We start from the raw sequence: 19303 nt of genomic DNA, 5'->3' as shown, positions 1-19303 counted from the left end.
TTCAATTTGCTGAGGACATTATGTGGAAATGTATTTTCCCATAACCAAAAACGCAATCTGCTAGATATGAATCCATAATCTTAAATAATATGATAGTTGTCTGTTTTAGTCTATCTTTTAATTTCTCCCTTAATTATCTGTCAGAGTTGACTAGACAGTGCGGCGCCCTTTTCTCTCATTTATGGCGAAATTCCACAATCACTAGAGCTTATTAATATCAATCTATTCCGATACAACCCTTGATCATTTGCATAAATCATTGTCTATTCCGCTTTTGTTTGATTAACATTTGATTTCTGATAATGTAAACATATATAGATAAATATAAGACATGGGGTCTTATTTAAATATGAGGAACAAATAGAGATGGAGCACAATACGCAATAAACTTGTATTTACGACATCAGACGGGCAAAAATGGCAGAAATTACTAAATATGGTCATTTTAACAAGATATATTTTCAATGGCCTTATAAATGGCTTTGGTAGAACAAATTCACTTATTTTATGTTTATTTAGTGCATTTTGCCTCTACATGGTCTGCTCAAAGATTGGTGAATTTCCAAACTTGTTCACCGATTCCATGCAAATAACTACATTCTGACATGTAAGGAAACACTACATGTAACTTGCTAAATCAAGTATAATTCCAAATACCCTTTGCATAGGCTTTATACATTGAAATATTTTTTAATAAGTGGAGATTGCTTATAAGTAGAGTGTTTGTCTATGACAATGTCACCCCATCAATAAGGTGCCAACCAATTATGACTAATTACCGGTACTAACTCTTTCAGTGCTGGAACCGAATTTTGAAGGACTTTGCAAACAATTTGGATCCAGATGAGACGCCACAGAACGTGGCGTCTCATCAGGATCCAAACTGTTTGCTATTCTTATAGTACTCTTTGAAAAAATCGAAGAAAATGATAATTTAAGAAATTCAGCAGACGACACATTTCCCAGCATGCAAAGGGCTAATTATGAGGCCCATTAACTTGTGAACTTCTTTACTCCAGATACCTTTCCTCAAGCTGGGCACTTGGCAGAAGCGCAATCTGTATCACCTTATTTCACCCTTTACCACTTAAATACGTATTTTTACACATTTGTAGTCCCTTTGAAAATTGAATTTATATTTAAAGACCTTTTTTATGAGATTCAAATTGTAAAGGCTTTATTTCCAACCCTTAGATATACTGATGAGCAGCTAACAGCATAAAACCTGAACAGATTGCGAGTTACTCCCAGGCTGTTCTTGTTTTATGCTGTTTGCACATAGCCATTTTCACTTTGCCTCTGAGTGGGAAAGGGTTAAATGAGCCACAAACATGATAATAGGAGTGTTATACCATATGTGGCGAGTGTAGCTGCAGACCATCTTGGGGCAGAGCTTTGCTGGCTGCTATCTGAGACATTGAAACCTTTCATGACTTCATAGGGGCCAGTGTAGCTCCTCACCAGACGGCCAAATTTAGCAAGCTGGTCTGGAGCTAAGCTGGCAGCATATTGAATAAGACCCATTTTCGCATGACACAACTAACATAACTGCTGTGTGGGGAAGAGATTGTGTAAAAACGACCCTGTGCCCCTAGCCACCAGGCCAAAGACCACTTTCTGGTTTTATATTTTACAAATTTGTAAATGGAAATCATTCAAGCTCACATATTTGTTATGTCTAGTAGAAACAAGATTGTCGTTCAAAGCTTGTTTTTTACCGGCTTAAATGAGTGAACATAAAAAGGCTTTATGGAAAATCTTTCGAATGTCATTCACAAAGTAAAAGTCATTAAAAATAACTTTAATCAATTAGCTATAATACTTTCTTTCTCTATTAAGATGTTTGCCATCTCTCATAATAGTAAATCTCTTCTACTATTTTTTAGAACAAACAAAAAATTGTCTTAATATGAATGCATGTCAAAAGCTTGAAAACATAGAACGTTTTCCAGTGTACAGTTTCTCTAAATCAGCTTGATGCATGATGAATCGCACAATTAATTGCCTGTTTCTTGTCAAAATTGATTTTCTGCCCACTAATTGATGAATTGTTATGTAGAGATCTAGGCAATCTTTGCATCCAATATTTTATGACATTTCCATTGCACTTTGTTTCCCTGTTGTAAATTGGCCCAGGCTTGCTTTCAATTTTGCAATCGGATCACTAATAATTTTGGAATAAAACTCAAGACTTTCAAAACAATTAAGGCGAAATTATTCCCAGCTATATATAGAAATATTGCAGAAACAAATTTGTGGCGCATAAAATAATTTTAATAACCCATTCAAAATGGTAACGAGAAATGTATCATGCTATCATAAATTCATAATACATTTTAATAACCGCTGTTAAGAAGAAAAGTTTTGTGCAATCATATTTTGTTCTTCAAAATGTTATTTAAGTTGTAACTGTCTTTTAATGGCAAAAAAAAGGAGTTATATTTAACACATTTCAAACAACTATTAGAGTGGATTATTGGCAGATGTCACCAAATTACATCACAGAGCAGATTTCCAACATTTTGCATTAAAGAATAAATGACCCAAGTCATGCAAACATGGGTCTTATGTCATATGCTGCCAGTGTAGCTCAAAACCAGCCTGCGCAGTCACACAGTCTGGTCAGAAGCTACATTGTCCGCTATAGTCAAGCAAGGTTGTGTGATCTCATAAGCAGACAGGGTAGCTCCTGACCAGACTGTGTGGATGCGCAGGCTGCTCTGAAGCTACGCTGGCTGCGGAAGTCATTCGACCCATTTTGAGCATTTTACAGGGCTCATGGGACAAGAACCGTCCAAAGACTATACCAAAATGCATACATATTGAATAACCAATTATTCAGAAGAAATAAAAACACGAGCAGTAAAAACCAATCTCTGCAAATTAAAATAATAGGGATTCAGTTTTAGTAATAGAGTTTTGTGACAGACTTTGCATGTTGTCTGGACACAGATTATCCCACAGTCTAATTATTTTGTCATTTTGCGTTTTTTTTAGATATTTGGGAGGGCCTTTTCAAGTATCAAAGTCATGCATCAAAGTTTCCTAAACCCAAATTAGGATCCAACACTACTTAAGCAATTTTTATCTATGAAAACATATTTCAAAAATACTGCCCATGCATATTATTATTGTCTTTTTCATCCATCAGTTTTCATACTATACGAAGAATATCAGTGAAACTGATGGATGCTCCCCGATGATGCGCTTCGTCAATATATGTGTTAATAACCAGCTTAAAAAAATATATTATTAGCCTCGGTGACCTTGACCCCAGTGACCTCAAACCTCATCAAAAGGTAGAGGTCCATGCAAGGTACATACATGCCAAATATGAAAGAGATCGGTAAAGTATTGAAGGTGATATGAGAAACTGTAACAAAAGTGTGACCAAAAAATCTATTATAAGCCTCGGTGACCTTGACCCCAGTGACCTCAAACCTCATCAAAAGTTTGGTATCATGTGGTACTGTATACTTCAACAGGTATCATGTGGAAATGTATACTTCAACATCTATCGTGTGGGTATGTTCACCACAACAGGTATCATGTGAAAATGTATACATCAGCAGGTATCATGAGCAAATGTATACTTCAACATGCATCACAAGGAAATGTGTACTTTAAAGGGGCCTTTTCACAGATTTTGGCATGAATTGAAGTTTGTCATTAAATGGTTTATATTTCTAAATGTAAAAATTAAAGAAAGAAAAAAAGTACTGTTACCCTAAACTGGGATCGAACCACTGACCCCTGGAGTAAAAGTCTATTGCTTAGACCACTCGGCCACCCATTCTCATACTATGATTGTTGTATTTTATACTTTATAAAAGCAATCCTCGTAGTGTCACAAAATTTTACCACAACAACAAAACCTTCCAAATTATTAAATTGTTTCAAGTTGCAATGCTTTATAATTTTCAGGTTTTTTAATCGTCAAAAGATGCTTATAATGGATATTTTAGAGTAAATGTTCAGTATTACTGTTTCCTCACAAATAACATAACTACAACGAAAATTTGCGAAACTGAAACAATTTTTTTTGTCAATTTACCAAAACATGAAAAAATCCCTTTGACAGGAATCATGGAAATGTATAGTTCAACAGGTATCATGAGGAAATGTATGCTGCACCAGGTACCATGTGGAAATGTATTCTTCAACAGGTGTCATGACAATGTATACTTTAAAAGGTATAATGAAAAATGTATGCTTCAATAGGTATCATGGAAATTTATACTTTAACAGGAATCATGGAAATGTATACTTAAGCAGGTATTATGAGGAAATGTATGTTTCAACAGGTATCATGAAAATGTCTACTTTAAAAGGTATCATGTGCAAATGTATGCATCCACATCATTTTGAAATGTATACTTCAACAGGTATCATGGTAATGTATACTTCAACAGGTATCATGGAAATGTATACTTCAACAGGTATCATGTGGAAATGTATACTTGAACTGGTTTCATGTGAAAATGTTTACTTCAACAGGTATCATGAGAAAATGTATGCTTAAACAGGTATCATTTTGAATGTATTCTTCAATAGGTATCATGGAAATGTATACTTCAACAGGTATCATGTGGAAATGTATGCTTTTAACATAATCATCTGGAAATTTAAACTTAAACCAATATCCACTGAAATGTGTATGTTAAAATTTACTATAACAGGCATAATTGAAATGGATTCTATAACTGGTATTATCTGAAAATGTATAATTTAACCATTTTCATCTGAAAAAGTGAACATTAACATGTTTCATCTGGAAATGCATATTTTAACTGGTATCATATTAAAGAAGAAGTGTAGTGAATTAAGTGTCCAGTAATTGTGACTTGTTCATGGTAGAATATTTGTTGTCAAAGGGAAACAACTGTTTATAGACTGTTTCAGAATAACAGTTTAATATTATGACATAGTTGTATTCAGGCTATTATAAATGACTTAGATTTTCATAATAAAATGTTGCTTAATATTTGAATAGCAAAACATGATGTAACTACAATACAAGAGCTGTCCCAAGACAGCCCTTTTTTCAACTTTACTAGTACATTTCTGTCGGAGACCCTACAGCATGACACAAAAGATATACATGAGCTGTAACCTGGGAAAACCATGCTTAATGCATGTGCATACAGTTTTGTCCCAGATACGCATGTGCAGTCCACACAGGCTAATTAGGAACAACACTTTCTGTTTTAAAATATTTTTTTTTAAGGAATTCTCTTCTGCAAAGGCGCAGGCTGATCTGGAGCAACGCTGGAGGCACATGTCTTAAGACCCATATATAAATCCTATATTAATACCTTGATGACAACAGTTTCAACATCTGCAGTAGAAATAGAGGTACATACACAAGGCAATAGTTTTAACCCACCCAGACTAATACAAAACAAGCAAATTCTTAAATTGATATCCCCCGCCAAATAAATTCTGTGGATGGGTGTAGAACTAAAAGAAAAGGTATAAGTGAAGGGTTGTGCCTGATAATTGAGAACAATTACATCAGGACATTTTGAGAATCCATTTTAGTATGGTAGAATCCTTACCAAATAAGGCATATTTAATCAAAATGTGTGATTTTGACCATTGTGTGTGACTTTGACCATGACCCTAGCAATCTGGATCTTATATTTGACTCGCAGCTAGATAATGGAGAACAATTGTGGACAGTTATTACAGAATCCCTTGATGCATAGTAAAGGAATGACAAAACAAGTGATGTGTTTGTGAAACACTATGTACCCATATATTTGACCTTGAAGGATGACCTTGACCTTTCACCACTCAAAATGTGCAGCTCCATGAGATACACATGCATGCCAAATATCAAGTTGCTATCTTCAATATTGCAAAAGTGTACATTAAATGAGCAATTTTGACCCATATATTTTAACTTTGACCTTCAATATTGGGGACATAAAAATGAATAATTCGTCAAAATTGTGACCTTTGACCTCAATGTGTAACCTTGACCCCTAGGATTATTGGCGTTGAATGTGAAGCACACCCAGATGATTGAGGACAACAATGGCAAGCTTCATTGCTCTGGCTCATGTGTTAATTGAGATAAAGCTCTAAGCTAACATTAAAAAGCATTTTTTTCAAGATACAAAGGGCATGAACTCCCTTAGTTACAGATTGTGTACAATGCCCTTTGGCGTGCATCATCCTCTTATCCATATATATACTCATACCAAGTTTCAATGAAATCCGCCAAAGCACTTTCAAGAAATTGCTCCGGACACAACAGTGAGCATTTTTTCAACATACAAAGGGCCAAAACTCCGTTAATAACAGATGGTGTACAATGCCATTTTGCGTGCATCATCCTCTTATCCATATACATGTATATACTCATACCAAGTTTCAATGAAATGCGCCAAAGCACTTCCAAGATATGGCTCTGGACACAAAAGTGCCGCACAGACGGAGGGAAAGACGGACAGACGGTCGCCAAAACAATATCCCGCGGCCTATGGCGGGAGATAAAAATTTAAATCGTTAGTAATACCTAATGGGTACATGGGTTGTGAAGGTAAGCAATTTCTCTATCGCAATGCCAAAGTTTAACAAATTATTCTTTCCTAGATAAAAGTAATGTAACAATGCTGTCCGTGTTATGCTTTAACTTACGCTTATTGTACTTCTGGCAAACACACTTAAGCCTGCATTTTCTAAGCAAAAGACGGGCAAATATTTCTGCAAAATTGCAAGTCAAAGTTACAGGCTTGGTCAGTGAACTCAAATAATGACACCAAAGACACATGAAGTTTCCATTGAACACCTGTAGAAATGGTGTTTTTACATGGAAACCTTCACTGGCGCATGGGTAAGCAATATATAGCTAAAATTTGTTGATTTGATATTAGTGGACCAAAACCAGGGTATTAACACCATCAAAACAGCTTTGGTGATCATTTTATTAATGAAAACAACATACGTATGGATCAATATGAACAACAAAGCCAAAACAACAATTAAACAGATGAACAAATAACATATTGCACAAAACACTCATGAGTGTTAACAAAAGTCGAGTAGAAAATAGATTAGTATTGTCAACAACAAAAATGTTGAATAACTTTCAATACGTCAACACTGATTACAGAATGGAGTTATTATACAGATTGTTCCTACAATTACACTTTATTGCAAATGTGTTCATATTAAAGGTTTGCATTTCTAAATTGGTAACAGATGGCTCTACATACTAACTGATACTTTGTTGTTCTAAACTGACTTTGCTTTAAATTACTAATACATTTTTTTCTGTTTTCCTGTTCGAGCAGTTCGCGACACTAAGTTCACTTGTAAGTTTCCGAAATTTTCCCCAGTTGAAGGGCACATAACTCTGCAGATACATGTAATCTTGTGAAAATAATATCTTACACATGTACATAGTATAAACAACAAATCTCTACAGTCTGATATTGATTTTCAGAAAACTGAAATAACAGTTCAAAACACAAAGTACACATGTACCATGATGTATGTTTCCAAAATTTGCCTCAGTTCAAGAAACATAACTCTGCAGAGCATATCACAACGTAAACAAAAATGATGTCTTACACTTCTAAATAGTGTAAAAAACCTATCTAATAAGTTTTATTCTGATAGGCAGAAAACTGAGACAACTTCGTGACACAAAATTAACATTGCAGTATGACAGACCACCATGGTAATAGCAATATACCTCATTTTATGGGTTTAATAACTTCAAATCCCGTTATGTACAGCTAGCAATATATCAATCAAGACAGGTATTTCAGAAAACACTCATTCGGCTATGATGCAATGCACTATAGCTAAAAGTACTCCTTCCTGTATAGAAAAGTAAAAGGTTGATTATACTTATGACGTATGTATTATACATTATCAACATACAAACTTACACTAACATGGTCCACTTAATAAGAATGTCTCGTTCTTAACTCATACCTTATCACAGATACAAAAGATGTATATCACTTAACAATAGGGACCATTCATGGAGATTTATCACATTTTTAACTAATCAACCCAATCATGACAGATTTCACATCTGCGTATAAATTACCGACTAATTTATAACAATCCCCAAAAAATGTTCATTTGAGGCCCATCACATAATTATGTACTCTAAGAAATGTTTTTGCAATCACAGACCCTAGAAATATGACCTTTAGAGACACATGAAATAATTTGATGATTGAATGCAAAACTGGTTTGAGTGCTTTGCATATCTACAGCAGGTAAACTACTTAGATCTACAGCCCTCGGAAGGCTTTACTTTAGTACATTAGCCAGTATCTTATGACAACCCAGTACACAGACTTAGGTTTCTAACATAAATTTTTAGGTTTGATTAGTTCTGTGCCGACCACTTAAATCCCTTTAAAAAACTTCAAATGTACATGGCAAACACTCTCATAGCAGCTCCTTGAAGGGCTCCATATCCACCCCTCAGAAAAGTTTTATAGAAGCCCATTCACACCTACGAAGGTTTCTTTGAGAAATCTTGTGGGTGTATAACATAACATCATTGTGATTCAACAGTCCTGTCTCTATAAACGTCAACTGCACCTGGCACTGTGCCATGCTTGCCCATCTAGAATGGGTTCCACTTGAGGCACAAGCATCCACAGCCCGAGGGACACTGGGTCTCATGCTTGAACCATTCCTGCATGTGGCTCGAGTGACCACCGTGACCACAGTTTAGGCAGAAATTGGAACTACCTGAAATGTGGAACGTTGGCAGTACAGTAAACACAATGTGCACTCACATACTAGCCATATAGTATAATATGCCATGGACTAAAATACACTTGAAGTTTTCAATATTTTAACTGTCCTTTGTGAAACACAAAATTCTTTAATAGTATATCCAATTATTTAATGCTTTCATATGGATAACCCTGAAATACAGGTTATTTAAAACTGTTTTTTTTATTGTTTCAAAGAAAGAAAAATTAATTTGAAAATTATCCATAACTTTTTTTGTTTTAATGTGAACTGACATTGTTATTTTGATATCCACAAAATTATACAGTTGGACCCTTTTGGAAGTGACATGAGTGCCATGATGACCCTGAGCTGTTCACTTAAGTTGAAAGTACCCCATTGTTTAAGACTTGACTTGGTGATCTATTTTTTACCCAGATTCAAACAGGGCCTTTATATTGTCAAGATAAACTTTCTGACCATGCTTCATCAAGTTTGCGTTATAAATGGCTTTTAGAATTGAAAAATGTTTTTTCCAAGATTTGACCTGATGATCTTGTTTTTGGCACACATGACCAAGATTTGTTGACCTAGATATATTATCAAGATAAACAGTCTACCCCAGTTACATTAAGATTTAGCTCAAAACATATTTGTCAAAAGTATGAACAAAACAAATCACAAACAAAATTATAATTTGCTACTAATTGCATCCATTCATTAATCCTGGTGTTCTCGCAATACATATGAGTCTGCACAGGCTTATCTGGGAAGACACTTTCTACCTAAACTGAAGTTTCATCAAGAAGAGTCTTCCTTCAAATGGAAACATAAAAGAGGTGTCTTTCCTGATAAGCCTGTGTGGACTTAACGCACATGAACTAGACCCCCCCCCCCCTAGGGAGAGGCTCATATTCCTGCAAGTCTGACCTTTGACTCCTGTATGACAGATGGCGCAGTGGAATGCTGGGTGGCCGCAGTTTGTACACTTGACCCCTCGTACTTCTGTCTCACATTTGAAACAACGCACACCAAACTCTGCAATATAACCTGTCATATAAATTATATAGCATAAAACCAATGTCCGTAGTCCTTACATGTATCATTATATGTGTCTTGTTCTGAGAAAACTGGGCTTAATATATGTGCGTAAAGTGTCGTCCCAGATTAGCCTGTGCAGTCTACACAGGCTAATCAGGGACGACACTTTCCGCCTAAACTTGATTTTCGGTAAGGAGGGACTTCCTTGAAACTACAAGATGTGTTTGTGAAACACAATGTCCCCCTATATGACGTTTGACCTTGAAGGATGACCTTGACCTTGACCCTTCACCACTCAAAATGTGCAGCTCCATGAGATACACATGCATTTCAAATATAAAATTGCTAGCTTCAATATTGCAGAAGTGACATTACATGAGCAATTTTGACCCATATATTTGACCTTGAAGGATGACCTTGACCTTGACCTTTCACCACTCAAAATGTGCAGCTCCATGAGATACACATGCATGCCAAATATCAAGTTGCTATCTTCAATATTGCAAAAGTATTCATAAAATAAGCTATTTAGGCCACATATAGTTGACCTCTGACCTTGAAGAATGACCTTGACCTTGACCTTTCACCACTCAAAATGTGCAGCTCCATGAGATACACATGCATGCCAAATATCAAAGTTGCTATCTTCAATATTGCAAAAGTACTCATAAAATGAGCGATTTTGGCCACATATATTTGACCTCTGACCTTGAAGGATGACCTTGACCTTGACCTTTCACCACTCAAAATGTGCAGCTCCATGAGATACACATGCATGCCAAATATCAAGTTGTTATCTTGAATATTGAAATACTGCAAAAGTGTACATTAAATTAGCAATTTTGACCCATATATTTGACCTTTGACCTTGAAGGATGACCTTGACCTTGAGTTTTCACCACTCAAAATGTGCAGCTCCATGAGATACATATGCATGCCAAATATCAAGTTGCTATCTTCAATATTGCAAAAGTAATTGCGAATGTTAAAGTTGGCGCAAACAGACAGACAAACCAACCAACCAACCAACAGACAGGGCAAAAACAATATGTCCCCCACTACTATAGTGGGGGACATAAAAAATACCATTAAAGCGTATAGTGTCGTCCCTGATTAGCCTGTGCGGACTGCACAGGCAAATCTGGGAGGACACTTTATGCACATGAATTAGCCCAGTTTTCTCAGAACAAGACACATATAAACCTTGCTCTCATAAAGCAGGCTGACTGCATGTAACTAAAGTGTTGTCTCAGATTAGGCTGTGCAGTCCTCACACACTTATCAGGGACAACACTTTCCGCTTTTATTTAATTTTTGGTTTAACCCTTTACCACTTAGATACGTATTTTGACACATTTGCAGTCCCTTAGAAAGTTACAGTTAATGAAATATCGTTCTTATTAAATTCAAGTTTTAAAAGCTTCATTCCTAACCCTCAGTTACTGTTGAGCAGCAAACAGCATAAAACCTGAACAGTCTGCGAGTTACTGGAAACCTGGATTTATGTATTCACAACTTCATCTTTTAACTTTGATCAACACGTTGATTAATATGCTGTCATAGCAGGCATTATTGCAATCAAACATTTCAAAATATTTCCTGCTCAATTGTATCAATTGTATGTTCCTTCCATAGAGAAACTTTATTCTTGAAAGTAGAAAGATAATATATGTGTCTTGTTCTGTGAAAATTAGGCAAAATGAATGTGCGTAAAGTGTCGTCCCAGATTAGCCTGTGCAGTCTGCACAGGCTAATCAGGGAAAACACTTTCCGCTTAAACTAGATTTTCGGTAAAAAGGGACCTCATTTAAACAAAAAATACCATAAAGCAGAAAGTGTCATCCCTGATTAGCCTGTGCAGACTGCATTTTGCCCAATTTTCACAGAACAAGACACATATTAAAATATAGGCAAAAAAAACAAACAACACATTATTTTTAGCTTTGAAAACAAATGAAAATAGTCAGTCAGACGAATTCAAGATTGTTCAAACCTGATTTGAGACACTCTTTCATGAAAGAAAGTATTCTAAACTCCCTAAAAAAAATCTTTATGTTCAAATAGATGAACAACAGTAACTGAAAATGTGTACAAAGGGAGAGAGGTAGAAATAGATAAGTTTGTATATATACAAGAGCTGTCAGAGGACAGCGCGCTCGACTATTCGAGTGCTTGACAGTATACCGTAAGCCATCATGGGGAAATTGTTCATATTCAATAATTTATTAGACGCTCTTTCAAAAATAAAAAAAGGAAAAAAAAATTTTGGGGGGGGGGGGGGGTAGGGGGGTAGGTGGGGTGAGAGGGGGGTATAATGTGGGGTGTGGTAATTTATTAGATGATGTTTTAAAAAAAAAAATTTGGTTTGGGGGGTGGGGGGGGGTAGGGGGGGTGAGAGGGGGGGTATAATGTGGGGTGTGGTAATTTATTAGATGATGTTTTAAAAAAAAATCATTTTTTTTTCTTTTGGGGGGGGGGGGGGTAGGGGGTGAGAGGGGGGTATAATGTGGCTTGTGGTAATTTATTAGAAGATGCTTAAAGAAAAAAAAAAAATTGGGGGGGGTGGGGGTGGGGGGGTAGGGGGGGTGGGGAGTTAGAGGAGGGTATAATTTGGGGTGTGGTAATTTATTAGATGATGTTTAAAAAAAAAAAATGGGGGGGGGTGAGGTTGGGGGGGGGGAAGGGATTCTGGTATGGGCGTGGGGTATTGTTTGGGTGGAATCCATTGAGGTATTCAGGTAAGTGTTGTTTTGTCAAAGTAATAATAAAATGTGATTATAAATAAAGAAGTTATGGCAATTTAAGCAAAATGTTCAATTATCAAAGTGTAAAAGGGGCCATAAGTATGTCAAAATGCTTGATACAGTGGTCTGCTCTTCTTTATAGGTTGGGGTCATGTTGGTAAACAAGTATGCAACATATAAAAGCAATATGTCAAAGGATATAGGAAATATTTGGGGTAGTACGCAAACTTTAACCTAGATTTTTCAATAATATGCATATTCTTAGCATAAAAGGGGCAATAATTATGACAAAATGCTTGATAGAGTTGTCTGCTCTTGTTTATAGGTTGGCAGGGGTTTTTTTAACTAAGAAAGTGACGCCGATATTCGGCGTCTTCCCCTACCAGAATTTTTCCCCTAAAATTACCATTTCCCCTCCAAAAAAATAAATTTTTCACCAAAATATAATATTTTACCCTCAAAAAAATGTTTTTTTTTCTTTTGGGAAGTTGACACTTATCCAAATTGTACCATGTACAACGATCTCGCTCTCTCTCTCTCCCGACGAACACTCAAATCTGGGAATCCCAGCGATTCTATATATAGCTCTTAAATTACGTCATGGAAACCGGGCAACTAATCGTATTAATCATGTGACTATTTTACTGGATTCCGGTCTTGCGCGAGAAGGGCGTTTCGACCTTAATTACCGGAAACCAGTCGAATTTTCATCAGGGTTATGTGACAGCCAAGATATAAACGTTAAAACAGAAAAAAGTCTCACAATTGGCGTTCATACACGAACAAAATAAAACGTTCGGACGCGGAAAATATTAATTGCGTTGACGCATTTTTTAAGAATGAATCATCAAAAACCGTTGAAACCCAGCAGGATTCGGAGGTACATGTAATCAACATCGATTAATACTGTCGGATTATTGTGAAAGTGAAAGTAGACAATCGGCAGCTGCCGCACCTTTCCCTTCCAATACTGTAGCAGATCTAGATCGCCAACCCATTCATCATGAAATTGAAATCATAATATTGACATCGTTCCCTGGCCCCAGTTGAAAACATTTCCCATTATAAGATCTACACCTGCAACTTTATTTAGGACTTTGACTTTAATATCATACTTGTTCATGTGTTTAAGAACAAAAAGGTCAGAGAGTCATGCCTCTTTTTCTAAAAAAAAACCTGAAGTCTGTAGGTGAGTTATAGACATTGAAATGAACAGTTTTTATTTTTTCCCCAAATATGTCTCTTTCGCGCTCGATTTTCCCCTTTTACCCAGCGTCTTCCCCTTTTTCTAAAAAAAAAACGTGGTTGGGGTGATGTTGGTAAACAAGTATGCAAAATATCAAAGCAATATGTCAAGGGACAATGAAAATAAATGGGGTAGTACAAAAACTTTAACATTTGCTGCATATTCTAAGTGGAAAAGGGGCCATAATTATGACAAAATGCTTGATAGAGTTGTCTGCGCTTGTTTATAGGTTGGGGTCATGTTGGTAAACAAGTATGCAAAATATGAAAGCAATATGTCAAGGGACAAAGAAAATATTTGGGGTAGTACGAAAACTTTAACATCTGCACACTTACGCAGACGCATACCCAGACGCAGACTCAGACGCCGACGCCGGGGTGAGTAGGATAGCTCTACTATATATATTTCAAATATAATAGTCGAGCTAAAAATGGGTTTTTGTGGCAAATTATATCTATAATAATAGTTTTAAATTGTCTTTCCTTGATTTCCTTCTCTCAACTTAAAAAAATTCACACGCTCTGTTGTAATAATTCCTACTGATTAGTGGTATTTATTTTACAGAACTGTCTTCTTTAAATAAATATATATTTATTAGGCTTTTATCCATAGAAAAACAACACAACAAGAATAAAGCAAATTATAAGCCAATAATTAAATTTCTCCACGCCACATATTTGGGAACAGACATACTTAAAGTTACACTTTTAAGAGTGACATTGTCAGCATTGCCTGCAACTCTTTGCCTCACATTTATAATCATGGGAGGAAAATCATATAAAATTACCTTACAATTGATAAAATGTCCAGTCCAGACCAGCTCTAAGCCTATATTTGACCTTTGAACTCGTATATGCAAGCTTGACTTTTCAGCTAGGGACACAGGTGTTGTGTGTGACATGATATTTCCATAAGACTATCATTTGTGACCAGATATTTGTTTATTCCTTGATAAATGATGAAGGTATAATCTGTCTAATCCCCTAATTATAATGCAAACGTAATAGGCAAACAGAAATTCAAAAAGTAATCCAGACAATTTTGTTACATGCTAATACAGATATTCGCTTTCATTTTCGCCCGTTTTCAGAAGGCCCTCAAAAATAACTTTTTTTTCAACGCTGTGTACGACGCAATAAAACATAGCCCTGTATCATATTGCATTCAATCTAAATTTAGATTCACTAATCAATTGGTTGTTATTATTAAATCTGCACAGTGCCCAATGAAACCTCTGTCCCATAATGCACATTACACTTCTGGAAAATGGCGTATGTTTGTGTATATGAAATTCGGAAACACATTTATTGTAATTAATGGCAAAAATGATTTTTTTTTTAAATTGATTTTGTAATTATATTTGATTATCAGATATATATGCACATTATAAAATCTGTGTATACTGATATCAATACTGTAAGGTTTATATGCATGTATTGACCAAATAACACACAACATGGCAAGAAATAAGCTCAGAACTTATAATGCGGATCCATTGAGTTTACTTGAAACCTATTTATTTTAGCTCGATTGCAAAGAAAGCCTATAAGCCTCATTTGAAAAATTCTCAAGTCCGTTTCCTGGAACTAGACCCAGTACTTGGTGTCTATGGGGGAGATCTAACGAACGCTCCCACAGTGGGGATCGAACCCGTGACCTGATCACTAGGTGGACACCATATCCACTATGCCATGGTGACTTTACATTCCCATCTAGTAGCATGACCCCGTCATATGCATTATATTGGAGTTGCAGTGTACATGTAATAGATTCAGAAGAGATATGGGACATATGGGCATACATGAAAGGGAAAAGTGCATTGCTGAATGCAGGTCACTTTGTGGGTCATATAAGGAATAGAAATAATAATAAACAAGTGATGGTCAAAATAAACATTTTAAACAGTTATCATGCAAAAGCACAATGGTACTAACAGAAATGCAAATAATACACAGACTTTGAAATCTGTGTGATTTTACAAAATGTACCTATTATGTCTTCAGCTGAAAGTAAACAAGAGCAATTTATGCAATATAGCAATACACTTTTAATCATTTTTTAGCATAGGTGCAACGCTTAAGGTATATACTACATTTCGAAAATGCACATGATACGGTTGACCATTATGAAGCCTTACCTGATCAAAGATCAGACGAAATTTCTATTTAATATAGTATATGGTAATTCTACAATTTTGTATTTGGAAACATTTTTCTAACGTTTTCTTCCAAGAATATTGCTGACACCGTTTTTAGTGAATTTTTTTAAGACCGTTTTATGTCAAAAAATCTTCTTATAACCTAAAGCAAATTTCGTTCGTAAAACAATTCTATCTGCACTATAAATCTCAATCTCCTACGCAGTGGTCTCCCTTATACTAGAAGTTACTGACCCGGCAAAGCAAGGGAAGTAACTGCTGTGAGGAGTTTCTATAAAAATCTGCATTCAGAAATCTGTATTCAGAACTAAATCTGTTGTGCACATCTGCATCTAACGCTTACCACAATTTTTACGACAAATTCTTGACGCAGACCAATAGGGTAGCGTCTATTTACTTAAGCAGCAACTTCCCTGTATCTTGCACCTATGCTTTTAACGCCATCGGCGCTCTCGTTCAGTTTAGTGTTTCCAAAATAATCAGAGGGTGTTCATCAAGCAATGCTAGAAAGATCTATCCCACATACTTTAGTACCTGATATGCATGTATTTAAAACACAACCTAGAAAGAAAATGGCAATTATGTCTGCTGAGTAATGAAACAACAGTTGATAAAGATGGTCATAAGGCACCCATCTTAGAACCAAAGGAACTAAACTTTTCTGAGCATGTATAGGTCATTACAAATGATAAAATTTGGCATAAGAAATGTCTATTTGGCTACAGCATTTATTTTATAACAATCCATAAAACAGGCAAAAATTTTTTGAATTTATATTATAAGGCCAAATAAAATTTGTAGCTAGTGGAGCCCTGTTGTTTCACAAAGATTGTGGAAACAAGTGTTTTTTAAGAGCCTTTAAAAGCTTTCTATCAGTTTGACCTTGTAACCTTGTTTCTGATCCAACAAAATATACGTTCAGACTTTTATTCGACTCGACCCAGTTTTGAACTTGGCTGAGACATAATTGGGACACAAGTTTCATGAAGCAATACACAATCTCTTTCTGTAATATGACCTAGTCACACAGTTTTTGATACACAAGATCCAGTTTCAAAATAAGCCAAGATTTAATTAGGACTAAATTAATGTTCTCACCAAGTTTCATGACAATTTGGTAATAAATGTGGGCTCTTGTGTGTTCACAAGCTTGTTTATTATTTTACCCAGTGAACAAGTTTTTAACCCCACATTTACCAATATTTGAATTGGCTGAGATATCATGGAGACAAATGTTCTGAAAAAAGTTTCTAGACAATTTGAAAATAAATGCAGCCATCAGTGTGTTTCTTTGGGAAATGATGACAAAAGAAAACAGTAGGAATTTGGAAATTTATTCAAGTGAAAAATAGTGAAACCTTTACCATAGGCGATGAATAACTTTTACTGTAGCTTATACCGGTACATACAATTTTAAACAAATAATAACTCCTTAAAAAATAACTCAATTGCAAAACTTGAACAATATGCACTATAGATGCAGATTATATTTCTGTAAACGTCTGATGAAAATTACATTCAAAATATAGTGGAAGTTTCCCCCAAAAGAGTGTGAGTGACGTGTTAAAACACGCACTCACACACAAACACTCACATATCGACGCCTACCATTTCTAATTTTCTATATACCTATGCCTTTTCGCGAGGTATAACATGCCTGTACAATAACAAACTTAAGAGAAACAGTGCTCAAAAACCAAAGAGCATTATATTATCATTCAAACAAGAATATAACAATTCTTTCTTGAACTCCATAAGATATGATGTCCGAATCATGAGCTCTGAATAAGAAGCTATCATTAACTTGTTTTTTTTGTCAAAAAAAGTAAATACAATTGAATGGAAAAGTCCTCGAATAATTTAACATAATGTCTGTTAGGAAACTAATATAATCTTGTCAAAAAGGTACAAAAGTCTAGCACAAAGTTAAATATCATATGAAATTGTCTTCTTGAAGCAACTGACTAGTTCCCACTTTGTTAATCCAAGATGAATTTAATAGTCATCTGTTTGTATTTAAGTGGCACATTATCAAATGATTGATTTATGTCATTTACTATCAATCATTGGACAAACAAACAGACAAGAATATCAGTGAAACCGATGGATGCTCCCAGATGATGTGCTATGTCAATCTATGTGTTAATAACCACCTAAAAAATCTATTATTAGCCTCGGTGACCTTGACCCCAGTGACCTCAAACCCCATCAAAAGGCAGAGGTTTATGCAAGGTAAGTACATGCCAAATATGTAAGAGATCTGTAAAATATTGAAGGCGCTATGAGAAACTGTAACAAAAGTGTGACGGAAAAATTATTATTAGCGTCATAGACCTTGACCCCAGTGACCTCAAACCTCATCAAAAGGTAGAGGTCCATGCAAGGTACTTACATGCCAAATATGAAAGAGTTAGGTAAAGAATTGAGGGTGCTATGAGAAACTGTAAAAGAAGTGTGATGGAAAAATCTATTATTAGCCTCGGTGACCTTGACCCCAGTGACCTCAAACATCATCAAAAGGTAGAGGTCCATGCAAGGTACCTACATGCCAAATATGAAAGAGATTGGTAAAGAAATGAAGTTGCTATGAGAAACTTTAACAAGTGTGACAGAAAAATCTATTATTAGCCTCGGTGACTTGATCTTGACCCCAGTGACCTCAAACATCATCAAAAGGTAGAGGTCCATGCAAGGTACCTACATACCAAATATGAAAGAGATCTGTAAAGTATTGAAGGTGCTATGAGAAACTGTAACAAAAGTGTGACGGAAAAATCTATTATTAGCCTCGGTGACCTTGACCTTGAGCCCAGTGACCTCAAACATCATCAAAGGTAGAGGTCCATTCAAGGTACCTACATGCCAAATATGAAAGAGATCGGTAAAGTGTTGAAGGTGCTATGAGAAACTGTAACAAAAGTGTGACGGAAGGAAGGAAGGAAGTAAGGAACTACAAACTGGCAACTATATGCTCCACTGAAAATATTTCGGGGAGCATAAAAAGCACAGCAATCTGTGTTTTTGCAACTGCAAGGGATCTTACCTATTCCTGAATGTGACTGTGGTCTCACTGTTACATGCTTTTTGATGTGGGCCGCCTGATTGCGCAACCCCCAGCGTGCCAGAATGTCCGCATACACCTTGAGCATGTGGTCAAACTGTACATACTTGGACGGGTCCAACATCCTGCAGAATATGCCCAAGTGTTTAGCACTGCACTGATATTCCAACAAGAAAACGACCAAAGACCCTTAGGGCTCACCTGAGACCCCAAGGAACTCAACTGTTCAGAGGTCGTGTTCTAAAGGCAGTAGAATTATAAGGAAAACAGCCCTATGCCTGGCATCCATGTTTTTGACCAAATCACAAATATGTTGCAACTAAGCAGATATTATTGCAACT

The 19303-nt window shown here is 35.9% G+C and overlaps 1 protein-coding gene across 10 annotated transcripts in view; it reads right to left on the bottom strand.

The window, feature by feature from the left end:
• Nucleotides 1-5479: 5479 nt before the first annotated feature.
• LOC127846427 (GATOR complex protein WDR59-like) overlaps nt 5480-19303 on the bottom strand; it is a 69950-nt gene continuing 56126 nt past the window's right edge. For 8 of the 10 annotated variants that reach the window (XM_052377652.1, XM_052377657.1, XM_052377656.1 and 5 more), the window contains 4 exons: nt 18945-19087; nt 15732-15746; nt 9643-9750; nt 6919-8727 (listed from right to left, as the gene is read on the bottom strand). In XM_052377652.1, the coding sequence (XP_052233612.1) occupies nt 8600-8727; nt 9643-9750; nt 15732-15746; nt 18945-19087 (394 nt within the window). In that variant the 3' untranslated portion in view covers nt 6919-8599. Of the gene's footprint in view, nt 8728-9642; nt 9751-15731; nt 15747-18944; nt 19088-19303 lie in introns of all 10 variants that reach the window. The other 2 variants (XM_052377653.1, XM_052377655.1) reach the window with 2 other exon arrangements.

Source organism: Dreissena polymorpha, chromosome 9 (genome assembly GCF_020536995.1).
Source record: "Dreissena polymorpha isolate Duluth1 chromosome 9, UMN_Dpol_1.0, whole genome shotgun sequence".
NCBI classification, from domain to species: domain Eukaryota; kingdom Metazoa; phylum Mollusca; class Bivalvia; order Myida; family Dreissenidae; genus Dreissena; species Dreissena polymorpha.
This window is presented reverse-complemented; position numbering and strand designations above follow the sequence as displayed.